Below are 14,228 nucleotides of genomic sequence, written 5' to 3' on the forward strand. Positions count from 1 at the left end.
CCAAAAAAAATTATTATTTAAAAACAACAGTACAGGTGTAGCAGTAGTAACCTGAAAGCATACTCAAGTATTGTTTCAACTAGTTATAGACATAATTCTCATAGGAAACAATGAAGTGAATGTTCTTCATTAAGACTTTTGGGATGTACCGTGTCCAAAAAGTGAATCCAAAATAGTTCTCTCCTAAGAAGCATAGAATGGTAATCCCCCCTCCCCCCCCCCCCGGGGTTTTTTTTACAACCTCAAGGATCTGGAATCTCATATGAGCAATTGTGTGATGTTCCAAGTTAAAATGTCTTGCCACTGGCGATCGTTGGCTGTTACATCATATGTTTGATTTATGCTCTGACCAACGTTCTTTTGCGGGTCTCATGGTCTGGCCCACATAAAGTTTACCACAGGGGCATTTGATTGTGTAGATTACCCCAGATGACAAACAGGTGGAGTAATCATAAATTTTTATTTTCTTGCCTGTTTGCGGGTGAGAAAGCATGTTACCTCTTGTGATGTTGTTGCAATGTGTACAGTTAAGGCATGGGTAGGTTCTCTTCTTCTGGGTAGTCAGAAACTGCTGATTTTCTTTAAGGGGTCTTTCTGCTTTTATTAATTTATCCCTCAGATGTTTGCCTCTTTTGAAGCACATCATTGGAGCTTTAGGGAACAATCTCAAAAGTGATGAATCATTGTGTAGTATTGTCCAATGTTTCTTGATGCTTTTGCTGATTTAAAAACTCGGACGGGAAAATTTTGATATCAATACTAATGGAATGTCTGTCACGAGATTTTGGTTTAAAAAAATCAGTTCTTGTCACATTAAGTGATCTTTTTTTTGCCTCATTGAGAACTGTATCTGGATAGCGTTCGGCGTCTAAGCATACGCTGAGAGTCTTCACACTCTTTGAGACACTGATGCAATTGCCGGAGTGGCTAAGGAAAAATCGAAAGGCCTGGTAGAACAAAGGGCACGACTGACTGAACTGTATGAGACAAAATGGACTGGCTAAAGCCACAAGGAGGGAGGGAGGGAGGCAAAGGAAAGGGGTAACTCCCTATTCGTTGTATTGTTTTGTCTTTTGTTTTTTTAAAGGTTGAACAAACCAATACAAATATAAAAATAAAATTGCCGGCGATGCTGAAGCAGCCATAGGCTGGGTCAAGTTTCTTCATTCGCGGACCTTAGGCTTCAATCAGAAGCTCAATTATGTCTCTATTTAAAGTTAGTGAATTATCGGCCATCCATGTTTGTACTGCGTCATACACTGTGTTGATTGAATCAGAGTCCTGTGCGTGACCTCCGGTAAGCTCGGACAACCTGGGTGTTGTCTGCATAGTTGGTATACTGCACACCCAGGTTGTCCAAGAGTCTGAGCAGGGGCCTGATATAGATGTTGAAAAGTGTTGGGGCAATACAAGACCCCTGTGTGACACTGCATGTTTGTATAGTAGGTAATGAGCTTGCCTCACCAACTGCCAAGAAGACTACCAGACACTCACTGACAATTTACATCACCTTATGGGGGATCAGCAAGATCGTCCTCAGTGGGCCAAATCCTGCCTTGCGCACTGCCAACAGTTCGTACAAATGGATTTATCCAGATCACCAACCCTACCCGTCACCGAAGGAGTCCCGCAAGGATCCTTCCTGTCCCCTGGGATTTTCAATTTTTACATGGAAACACTTGGGAACCCTCCCTCTCCACACAAAATCCACATTCAACAAAACGCAGATGACACTCAGATCTACCTCAAGATATCCTCCAATGAGGACATCCACAGGCTCAAGGCTTGCCTTGCATTCATTCATTCCTGGATGCCCAGTGCTCACCTCAAGCTCAACCCCTAAAGGACTGAATTTCTACTGCTGACCAACAACACTCAGACCTGGCTCTCTGCTATGAACCTTGAGGGATTCACACCACAGCTGGCCCTCTCTGCCAAGTCCCTTTGGTTCATGAGTTCAATATCGACAGACACCTCATGTTCAAACTCCCCATAGCAAGGAAGACACAGGCGGCCTGGTACCAACTTTCTCTCCTGCAGAAAACCAAGCCCTTTGTCTCAGAAAACAACTTCAGATCCCCCGTCCAAGCCTTGGTCGTCTCCTACCTGGATGCTGTCAGTGCCCCTTCGGGTGACTACCCTGGCACCTGTGATAAATCCTGCGGAATCCTGACAGAATACCTGCCTTAAGTCTCTTCCCAGGTGGCCAGGGGAAGGCAGCAGCTGTTACCTGATCCTAACTCTGGGGGTGCTGTTAGCCGGGTGGATTACCTGGGAGAAGAAGGCCAACAAGGGAATGGAGTGATTCATTATCTTTGGAGGGTGAGATTTCCATAGTATCAGAATACCTAATGGCTTGTTATCAGAGTAAGCCTTCCCACCCCATAATTCCCCACATTGTAACCAGTCAAAACCCTTATGGTCAACGGGGAAATAATATAAGTAAGGGTCAGAGAATCAATATTGTGACTTCTGATAGTTATCATTTCCCCTTGGGTTTGAGCTATAGAGTCAAGAAGCAACCATTGACTCCTTTAAAAACCTCCCCTAAAGATATGTTTTGTAATTCATTCAAACAGTGTGTATTAGATGATGGAAATGAAAAGAACATTAGGGACTTCAAGACCCATAATGCTGTAGGTACTGGGGCGAGGAAGAGGATCTCAGAGATGCAGAACTGTAGTATTTCTATTTTTATTTATTTATTTATTGGGTATTTATAATGCACCTATACAGCAAAGGGTGTTTCAAGGCATAACAAAAGAAAAGAGGGGGCGGGGGGATGAAAAACAATAACGGCCCTACTAGGCCATGTGTTATTCGGATTGTGCAAGTACAGTAACACGAAGTGGGGGAGGGGGGAGAAGTGCCGGTCAAGGCGGAAATGTGCCCATGAGTTAGGCGAGTGCTAAGGGGAGGCCAGGTGGACAAGTGCCAGGGGAATGCAGAGAGTGCAAGGGAAGAAGTTCCATGTGCTAAGTGCGAGGTACGGAGCTGGAAGGGCTCAAAGGGGTGCAGGCCCAGCCAGGCTAGTGCAGGGGGGGAGCCCGGAAGGGCAAGTGCAGGTAAGGGCGAAGGGTCAGGGGAGACAAATGCAGGGGTCGACTGGTCGAGGGGAGCCTGGTGCCCTGTAAGAATCAGAAGGAACCAGGCAGCCAGTCAAAAGAGGCAGAGGGGGACATTTGCAGGAGAGGGGGAGAGAGAAGAAGGAAGAGAAAAGGAGGGTCTAGTATTCAGTTTAGTGTTTCTGATGACCCACACCTGAGAAGTACCTTTAAACATTTAAACAGCCTTCAGGTGCAGGCCATTAGAAGGAGTAGTAAGCCGCAGCAGAAGCTGAAAGAAGATGGCATCAGGGCCGCTTTTGTGTTTGTAGAGCAGCACGGTGCCGAGAGAGTCGTAAAAGTAAAGACTTTGAAGTGCAGAGGACGCGGTGTTGGAAGCAGTGCTGTTACCGATTGGCGCGTAGAAGAAAGAAGCTCTCCTAGTCTGTTGTCCTACTCCGGTGGTTGGTGTTTACCAGAGTATAAGGGGAGTCAGAGAAGCTCCTTTTCTGAAAGGCGCGGGCCGCGGGAGTGTAACTGCAGCTTGCAGACACCCAGGACTCGGCGCAAGCAGAAGTGGTGGCAGCAAGTCAAATGGATTTGCAGAGATCACTGGTGAGTTGGCCTTCGTTAGGTGACCATGGGGCGCTCCATAACAGACTGCTGGCAGCCACAACCATTTGAATACCAAACTAATGAAATAAAGCATTTTTGTCATGATGCTCATGTTGAGATCAAGCGAAAGTAGGAAGATTGTAACTATCATTGCCAAAGTAAAGAGGGGGCAATAGTTGAACAAGACTGTAACCATCATTGCCAAAGTAAAGAGGGGGCAATATTTGAACCAGATAACAACCAATGTTGCCTAAGCCAAAGAAGGGAAATTCTAAATAAAAGAGGAAGCAGTTTTCCTAAAGAGAGAAACTTGAACAAAAACTATTTAGAGTAATTGCACAGTTTGTTAATCCCAACATGACTACTCAAGTGAAGTATTCATCTGTAGACCACGCAAATGTGTTGAATACCTTCTTCATGGACAACATTCTGAATATTCAGAGGAACATCAAGTCTCAAAGGGAGTCAGACAATATGACCTCTGCGTATGGTATGACTGAAACCATTGCACCAATGGAAAATGGGACCACTAGGATTGCCCCGTTTACCTTTAAACCGGCATCAGAGAAGGGCATCTCTACCCTTCTGTTAGAACTAAAACCCACGAACAACATACTTTTTCCAATTCCTGCATCTGTAGCTAAACTGATTTCGTCAGAATTAACCCCTTTCATGACAAAGTTCGTTAATGCATCATTTACACAGGGGGTTGTTGCAGACCTCCTGAAATTGTCAGTCATATCCTAGATGTTAAAGAAGGCTAGCCTTGATCCTGAGGATCAGTTGAACTATCTCTCCATTGCCGGCCTTCCTTGGCCGGGCAAAATCCTGGAAATGGTGGCTACGAGGCATCCCCAGAATTTTATTGAAGACAACGGTCTTCTCCATCCCTTACAATCTGACTTTCGCACCAGATTTGGTACGGAAACTATATTGATGGCGATATGGGACGAGCTGTTACAGCCAGGGGATGAAGGCAAATTATCCCTGCTTGTGACTTTTGACCTATCCGCTGCATTTGATACAGTGGACCAAAGCATTTTGCTAGACTGCCTAAAGAATATAGGGAATGTGGACAAATGTGCTCTAAGCTGGTTTGCATCTTGACTGGCGGGGCGTAAATAATGTGTACAGGTTGGAGTTTTCATAACTGAAATCCTCTCGCAATGCTGTGGTGTATCACAGCGCTCTGCCCTTTCTCCCCTTTTATTCAACATCTACCTTTGTCCATTAATGGACATACTAGAGAACATCAACATCAGGTTCCACTCATATGCGGATGATACGCAGTTCTATATCAGACTCGATGATGTGGATACTGCTCTTATCAAAGTAGGTAGATGTTTGGAACAAATAGGGACATGGATGGCACATAATCGGCTACAACTCAATCCCAAGAAAACAGAGGTGATCCTTTTTTGGACCAAAACATCTATTGGAGGGGAATAATATCCCACCAATTCCCCTTTTTCTGGGCTCAAGGCTTAAATATGCATCCAGGGTTAAAAACCTGGGATGCATATGGCAGAGTGACCTGGGCTGTGATGGTCAAGTCTCTGCTAAAGCTCAGTCAGTCTATAATATCTGGTTGTTGCAGCAAGCACTCCCTATTGTACCTCAGACTGACCGTGCTGTTTTTGTGGGAGTCTTAGTCAATTCACAAATAGACTATTGTAATGGACTAAATGCTGGAGTTCCGGCTAAACGGATCCATCGACCTACAAAAGGCACAAAATTCTGGAGTTAGATTAGTGTTTTGCTCACCTAAAAACACCTTAACCTCAGGTCTCCGCCGTTCCCTTCATTGGCCAGCAGTGGAGGACCGCATAAAATTCAAGAAAGGTTGTCTGGTGTTTAAATGCATTAATGGCTTGGCACTAAGCTATCTACGGGATAAGTTGAAGCTGTACCATCCGGTACGGACCCTAAGATCGGAAGACAAACTCCTACTGGCCATTCCAAGGACAAAATGAGTCTCAAGGGGTGATTGCAGATTTTCAGTCTTTGGGCCCAGATTGTGGAACAACTTTCATTTGAACTTAAGGAAAGCCAGTTCCCTTTTAGTATTTTGAGGAGGTTTAGAACCCCATCTATTCAGGTAAAAGCGTTATTTTCTGTGATATCAATGACACTACCACCATGTTGACTGATCCTATACTAAGTTACTCATCTGCGCCAGGATTCGATTTGGTTTGTTGTGTGCGCCTTTATAAATGGTTCAGAATCAAAATCAGCAGTTAACTGGTGTGATAGTAGGAACCCAAAAGTGGCAGGCGAGAAACCCTGCTTGTAGAAATCATCAAGGGGGAGAGAAACATAACCTGCATTGCATGTGGCAACCACATCAGTGGATCAGGCAGCATTAATGTGTATTGTACCTTTGGGGAAGAAGTTGTGAATCTCAATGTTGTTGAAAGTCAAAGACGTTTCTAAAGTTGGAAGCAAGCCTCACCACAGAGTACTTGAAGTAGTGGTAGGAGTTTTATTCTGGCAGGCGAGTATGCCAGGAAAGGGCCTATTAGTATATTAAGAAGAAATGTCAAAGTAGTTGTTCTTTAAAGAGAAGTAATGAATATTGACTTGAAGTGTGAATACAAAGTCTTTTTGTAGAAACTTTGGACAATCCTTTTGAAGAGTGATAAATTGTGTTTAGCAAAAAGACAATCCAAGTGCCAAGTGAAAGATTCATGAAGTGAAAGGAACTTTGTGTTGCCTTTGGAACAGAACTTAATTGGAACTTAGATTTGGAAACTCCTGCATTAATCCTGGGGAAGGGGATCCACCCTGGTTACAAGGATAAATGCTTACAAAGTTTATGTTTGAATATAATTGTTATTTTGTTGAATTTGAATGGCCATATAATACCTGTATGTTTTTGTTGAATGTACAAGTGTGAGGGACAGATATCTTTTATTAGAGTGTTTTCCTTTAGTCTTAGTTTAATTGGAAGGGAAATTGTCATTAGGTTTGGGAAAGTGAGGCGTTTATCACCCCTTATTATTTCATAAAATCGCTACTTGTCTGGCTTCCATTTTTGACCCCTCACATGCCCCTGAAATGTGTTCTGCATGCTGCACCAAGAGTTATAATAGAACTCTGCCGAATTCAACCACATCACCCTGACCCTCATCAAACTGCACTGGCACCCACTGCAAGCCTGTATCATCTTCAAATCCGGTTGCATCTTCTACAAGGCTGTCATCCTAAAGTCCCCAATCTACCTCACTGAGAAACTCAGCATCTCTGGAGGCCTGCGATCCACCAGAAGTAAGCAAATGTGCAGACTTGAATTACGACAGTGCAGGGAGGAAAGAACCAGAAGACAGGCCTTCTCTGTCTAGGATCTGAGACCTGCCACTTCCTCCCCATCAACATCAGACTTGGCCCATCAATTCTCAAGGCCTTCCTCTACAATGAATGGCTCCTCCTTAACACCTCGGTCCAGACACCCTGCACTCTCTGCCCTACCTGAGACTCTGTGATCTGCTACCTACTTCCCCCGAGCCCCTGGTTGCTTGTAGATCCCTTGTTCCCCTTCCTCTGCTACCTCCTGACTCCCCTTTTCTCTGCTTCCCCACTGTGTGCTTCCCCCTATGATTGTAAAGGGCTAAAGAAAGTAATGAATTAAGGAAATCTGAAAATGTTGAATGAGTTGAAATCGGATTGTAAGTCTTATCTTCTAATAGCAATGGTACAGAATCTGTGACAAGATGGACCTCCAAAGACTGGCTTTACAAAAGAGATATTGCTACTCAATATACCAATGTAATTGATATGCCGCCCTATGTGTACCTGTTTGCTTCTGAAAAAATGTGGGCCGACTACATTAGATTTTCGCTTTCATTGTGTGCACACCTTGGAAATAGTGGGGCCAAGTATGGGAATTATGAAGAGAGAACGAAACTGTAGGTTTTGCAAAGACAAGGAACTAGAGAAACGTCCAGCTCTCATGCAGAAAAGGACTCTCTTCTTTGAGAGATTTGTGCACTCTACCTCCTTCAGTTGCAGGTCATTTGTAGGCCAGAATAATTGAAGGTAGGAAAATTCCCGTTATTGTAGCAGTAGTGAGATTCCTGAGGGACATTCTAAAGGATATGGTGAAAGCCCCCCACCCCCGTAAATAAGAACTTTACAGGGACCCTCTAGAAGTTTTAATGATTCATATTAATGAATATCTTAATAGTAGAAATTCAGAGTAAGATGAAAGGTAAAATCTATATGAAATGTTTTGATAAAGTTCTACTTTTGGGATTTTATTATTGATGAATTGTGTAAGATTCTTTTTATATGAAATAATTGTAATGGTATAATATTGTGCAATAATTGTGTAAGGTTTATTCTTAACCATAAACACAAATAAAACATAAAAATAATATTATGGTGTCAAAAAAGGAAATTATTTAAAATGTACCTAATGGGAAAGGCCTAGTAGACAACCAAGGAAGTTTGCTTCTAAAGACTGTAGTGGCAGTTCTATAATAGATTATTTTCTTATTACTGTAAATCATTGGTCTCTGTTTCCAGATATGGAGGTGTTGTTACGCCCCCCGAGAGAGATCACAATCCATTCAAGCTAACATTTGGGATAGACTTCCTCATAAATTCTAAAAGAAATAAACACGTGGTTGGCATCCTTGCAACTGGGGATTTGATGGGAGTCCTTCCATACAGTTGCTGTATTTAGTGAAGTCCTTAAAGAAGTTGTACCTTTTATTGTTCTCTTTTTTTACAGGAGAATATCGAGCTATGACATCTTATTTAGAGTGACAAAATCCTGGTTAAAGAAATTGCTAATAAATTTACACAAAAAAAAACAAAGCTAAAGAGATTTCAGATAAAGGGTTGCTTTGATCATTCATGTAAGTAGGTCAGACAATTCTTATTTATTTATTTTTATTTATTTGTATCGCGCAACTTGCAGCCGAGGGGCATCGAGGCGCTGTTACAAGAATATGTAAGAGGTTTGACATACAGGTTCAAGCGCCCTCAGGTTTCTTAGTTAGTTACAAATTACATGACATACAGAAAGAAAAATGTGACGGGCAAAGAAAGAGTAACAGTATGGTGGTTATAACTTAGAAGGTGGTACTAGGTTTTTAGCTTTCAGTTAAAGAGCTTAGTTTTGATGGCTTTGCGGAAAACTTGGTGGGATTTGATCTGTCTTAGGTGGGAGAGGAGTGCGTTCCAATGAGTGGCGGCCAATGTAGGAAAGCTGGAGCTGCCTGCTCAAGCTTTAAGGATTTTAGGTGTGAGAATCGTGTTGGAATAGCCTTCTCTGAGAGGCCTCGAGGCAGTATGCCTCGTGATTCTCTGGGATAGGTATGGAGGTGCGAGCTCATGGAGGCATTTGTGGGTGATGGCAAGGGTTTTAAAGACAATTCTTTCTTTCACTGGGAGCCAGTGAACCAGTCTTCTCACTTCAGAGATGTGATCTCTTCTAGATGTTCCTGTGGCTGCCCCGAGTGCGTTATTTTGCATCAGCTGAAGTTTGTTGAGGTTTTTTTGAGACGTTCCTTTGAGGAGAGCATTGCAGTAATCGAGCCTTGAGCTGATTATAGCCCTAGCAATGGTAAGGCAGTTCTGACGAGATAGGAATGGTCTGGCAGCGTTGAGCACTTTGGTGTAGTACGCAGATGATGAGACAATGGCATTGACCGGTCTGTCCATAGTCAAGTCGGCGTCCAGGTAGACTCCTAGGGTCTTGACATTGTTAGAGACTTTGATAGGAATGTTATCAATGGAGAAGGATGAGTACTGCTTATCGAGGTTGCCCAAGGTGGTGGGTGACCCTATGAGCAGGAGCTCCGTTTTTTCACTATTGAGGCAGAGCCAGTTGTCTTCCATCCAGGTGGTGAGTGTGTTCAGATCTGCATCATAGTCCCCTGTGAGTGGGATAAGCACCTGCGTGTCATCCGCATAGTTAGTATATGAGATGTGCATGGCGTCAAGGATGCTGAACAGGGGTCTTGTAAAAAGGTTGTAAAGGGTAGGTGCAAGGCACGATCCCTGTGGAATGCCACATTTGATATGGCTAGGGTTGGCACAGGCAGAGTCGGAGAATACTTTCATGACTCTCTGCTGAAGAAAGGAGGTGATCCAATCACATGCCTTTGGGGAAAAGTTGGCCTCAGTAGCTAAATGACGACACAGAGTGTTGTGATCGACCAGATCAAAGGCTGCTGACAGGTTTAGGAGCAGAAGGAGCGCAGGTTTGCCTGTGTCTCCGATATCATCCATTTGGTTCTTTAGGTCTAAGAGGGCCGTCTCAGTGCCATGACGTGGGCGGAAGCCAGATTGCCCCAGGCTAAGAAGACGATTCTCTTCCAAAAATTCTTGGACTTGCAGGTAGGCTGTTTGTTTGTCACAAATTTTCAGTAAAAATGGGGCAGTGGTGATGGGCCTATAGATCCCTGGAACCGTTGGGTCAAGGGATAGTTTCTTGAGGAGTGGGCGAACCCATGCTTCCTTGAGACCAGATGGAACGTGTCCAGACTGGAAGGATGAATTAATGAATGCAGTAAGGAAAGGCGCTAGGATTTGTGCCGAGTCTTTGACGAGTTGGGAAGGACAGGTGTCTCCTTTGCAGTTTGAGGGTTTGATGGATTTGAGCAGGGTGATTACTTCCAACTCGGTCAAATCTCTCAAATGGAAGGGTGGGGAGGATTTGGTCATGGGAGATTTAGGCGTAACCTTATGTAAGTTAGCTATGAGGTTATTCAGAGCTTTTTGGTGGCAGCGGATTTTGGTTTGGAGTGAGATAAGTTTGTCTAGCATCGCTGACTGAATGCTGTTGCACCAATTCTCATCTTTAAGGAGAGAGGGAGGTGGCGCGGAGGGCTTTTCTAGTTCCCTAAAGATAGTGAATAATTCTTTGGAACCTGATTTGGTGTCATTAATCCTTGAGTTGAACGATGCGGATTTGGCTAGTGGTAATGTTTTATGTAACCAAGGGTTGGGGAGATTTTCTACCAGGCGGGTGCGCTTGTACCCAGGAAGGGAGTCTCTAGCCTCATGGAAAAGGGCTCCCCCTCTCGGAGAAGTGACAACACCTTGTGAGTCGTCACACATCCCACAACTTTGATTTAAAACCGATTATGGCCTTTTGGGACTCTGGTGTGGAATGAGGCATTGGCTCCAACACAGGTGGTCTATTCCATGCGGGTAGTCTCTGGACTGGGGATTGGGGTCTAGGGGTGTCTTGTTGCAGTGTGCACCCACAATGCTTCAGGATAGTCACTCATGGTTCTTCAGCAAAGCGGCCGAGGACATAATATATGCAGTGCTATATAACCAGCGGCGGAGCTGGCCAGGGCCCGTGGCGACTTTCAGATGTAAAGCAGTGATATGGTACAGCCATGATTGCACTGAGGAGTCCTTTGCACTCTCTTGCACCAATCCGTGCCTCCTCACCTGTGTAATCTTGGGCAAAGCATTAAACCTCACTGCATCTGTCAAAACTGGGGTGGCGGGTATGGCTTTTGTGCTAAACAGGGTGGGAAAGCTGGAGTCCAGGCATGTTTTTAGTTTTGTGGGAACGGGTGGGTGAAGGATGCATGTATGGGTTTTAGGTTTTTTGATACTGGGGAGGCAGAAGGCCAGGCAAGGGGTATTTTACCAGCGCAACTCGTGTTTGGTCTTCAGCCAAGCCAGACACCCCTGGTTCCGCCGTGTCCATGAATTTTCTGGCGCTCATATGATATGATATGACATTTATAACGCGCCTATACACAAGTGTTTCAAGGTACGACGAGGCAAGGGAGGGGGAACAGAGGGAAGACAGACAACAATCTTACTAGGCCCAGTGTCATTCAGATTGCGCAAGTGCATAGGAAGGGGGAAGGGGAAAAGAGCGAGGGGGAAGAGGGAGGGAACAGTGCAGTACATGGGATAAAATAATAAATAGAGAAATAAAAATACAGTCAACTGGGGCAAGTGCAAGGTACGTGCAGAAATAAGTGTTGGTAGGGGGACTGTAGGGATACAGAAACATTCACCAAGTGCGGGGGTTGCCAGGGAGGCAGTGCAGGTGTGCAACTGGCGGGGCCTGGGTCCGAGATCATAAGGGTGGCCAGGTAACCAGTGCAATCTCAGTTTCAACCAGGAATTCAGCAGGGGTTAGGGGGAAAGAAAGCAGAAGCAAAGAGGAAGGTTTTAAGGTGCTTCCGGAACCGGAGATGGCTCTCCTCAAGTTTCAGGGAGGCAGGGAGGCTGTTCTAGAGGGAAGCCCCAGCCGAAGAGAGAGATCTACCACCAACTTGTTGCTTGTAGAAGCGACTGACCGTGCGAGAGTTGGAGGTGGATGAGCAAAGCGCACGAGGAGGAAGATATCCTACCTTACACTGTACACAAGTCTCATAATTTGAACAGGAAAGCTTGGACAGATGACCCCTCACTACAAGTCATGGGACAACAGACATGATTAAGATCATTTATTGTCATTTTTAAACGTGCTATTGGCTCCCGGAGCAGTCTTTTTCATCCCAAAATTGTAAAGAAATGATAATGCTTGCCTAATAAAGGGCTATTGATGTATTATTCTCTTTAGAGGAATAACATTTATGTAGGGGCAGGAAGAGCGCAAGAGTGAGCGATTGGGGAAGAGAATAGATATTACATGGTGTTAAAAAGACAGTTGGGTATATTCTATATCTCGACTGTGACATGTGAATCTATGAGTGGCCCAACGCTGCGGAATCATGGTTACAGGTAAGTAGCTTGTTCTCTTTGCAGTCAAACCCACTCATATCACCTGCCCATTAATTGGGATTGTGTCATAGCTATGTTTCTGTGTCTGCAGGTCCAAATCTTTCTCCTTCTCTTCCTGCTCCACAGGGAAGGTTCCTGCCACTGAGAAGAAGCTGCTGGCTGCCAAACTTAACCGCCTGAAAGGGGAGCACCTAGAAGAGCTGCGGCAGAGCAGCGCAGCCGGACCGTTGGACCATCTGCACCCAGATGATCCGCTGTTACACATCATCTCCATGTTCCAGGTCGGGGCAGACACTGCTCTGCTGCGGCACACGCACACTGCGCATGGGACTAGCTAGTCAAGGAGTGTGGGGGCCTCAATCTAGACCTTGTGGGAGAGCCACCGTTATTGGCTCCAGCCCTTCAGAACTGGATCCATATGTATTGTTCAAACAATGCAGTGTGTACGCCTTTGCTTCTGTGCCAAAGACCTAAGCGGCTCAAGAACTGCGTTAAGACCACCATGGCCTTCCTGCAGCCATCAGCCGGAGGATCCAAATGGAAATGTCAGGACAACGGCTACTCACTACCAAAAAAACCACCGCAACTTGGAGCTCATCTAATCGCTCCATTGCATACAAGAGTCCTCATGTGTTCTCTGTGCGAGTTATGATTCTTTCCACAGCATAATTGCTTAGCTCTTTGTTCGTAAATTCATTTCTTGGGCAAGAACCGTTCCACCCTGAGCCGCCTCCTTATTCTCAGTACGGTCATTATGCCTTCGTAAAGTCCACTATGGCTCCAACAAAAAGCAAGCAGTCCCCAGGCTCTTTTGAGAGAGTGAAGAAAACGTGAGCAGGTGGGATAGGGACGCAGTCGAAGTGTAAATAAAAAGGGGCTGGAACTGTGCATTTTGATATTGTGTGACACATGGCTGGCTCATGCTAATATCAGCATTGGGGCATCTCCACCTCTCTATCCCACATACTGCAGCAAGATGGAGCAGTTTCTTTTTTTTAATCTAAGTTTTCCATAACAATATATTTCAATAACAACTTTGTTTTCCCTTTGTCGCCCCTCCCCAAACTTCCAAACAGGTGCGTGGACAACTTTAGTAGTTACAGATTCATACTGGGTATAGGTATAGAAGAGCAGATGCCTCTGCCGCTGTGCCAGAAGGGACAGGTACAGATTGAGTGACATTGGGGTGAGTATAGGTATAGAAGAGCAGATGCCTATGTCACTGTGCCAGAAGGGACAGGTACAGATTGAGTGACATTGGGGTGAGTATAGGTATAGAAGAGCAGATGCCTATGCCGCAGTGCCAGAAGGGACAGGTACAGATTGAGTGACATTGGGGTGAGTATAGGTATAGAAGAGCAGATGCCTATGCCGCTGTGCCAGAAGGGACAGGTACAGATTGAGTGACATTGGAGTGAGTATAGGTATAGAAAAGCAGATGCATATGCCATTGTGCCAGAAGGGACAGGTACAGATTGAGTGACATTGGGGTGAGTATAGGTATAGAAGAGCAGATGCCTATGCGGCCTTGCCAGAAGGGACAGGTACAGATTGAGTGACATTGGGGTGAGTATAGGTATAGAAGAGCAGATGCCTATGCGGCTGTGCCAGAAGGGACAGGTACAGATTGAGTGACATTGGGGTCAGTATAGGTATAGAAGAGCAGATGCATATGCCCTTGTGCCAGAAGGGACAGGTACAGATTGAGTGACATTGGGGTGAGTATAGGTATAGAAGAGCAGATGCCTATGCCCTTGTGCCAGAAGGGACAGGTACAGATTGAGTGACATTGGGGTGAGTATAGGTATAGAAGAGCAGATGCATATGCCCTTGTGCCAGAAGGGACAGGTACAGATTGAGTGA

At 44.9% G+C, this 14,228-nt stretch overlaps 1 protein-coding gene across 1 annotated transcript in view; it reads left to right on the forward strand.

Moving 5' to 3' along the window:
• PSTK (phosphoseryl-tRNA kinase) overlaps positions 1-13,253 on the forward strand; it is a 90,274-nt gene extending 77,021 nt beyond the window's left edge. Inside the window, exon 6 of the mRNA XM_069612015.1 lies at positions 12,492-13,253. Within this exon, the coding sequence (XP_069468116.1) occupies positions 12,492-12,703 (212 nt within the window). The 3' untranslated portion in view covers positions 12,704-13,253. The remainder of the gene's footprint in view (positions 1-12,491) is intronic.
• Positions 13,254-14,228: the final 975 nt, after the last annotated feature.

Source organism: Ambystoma mexicanum, chromosome 8 (assembly GCF_040938575.1).
Source record: "Ambystoma mexicanum isolate Mex_15411 chromosome 8, UKY_AmexF1_1, whole genome shotgun sequence".
Taxonomy (NCBI): domain Eukaryota; kingdom Metazoa; phylum Chordata; class Amphibia; order Caudata; family Ambystomatidae; genus Ambystoma; species Ambystoma mexicanum.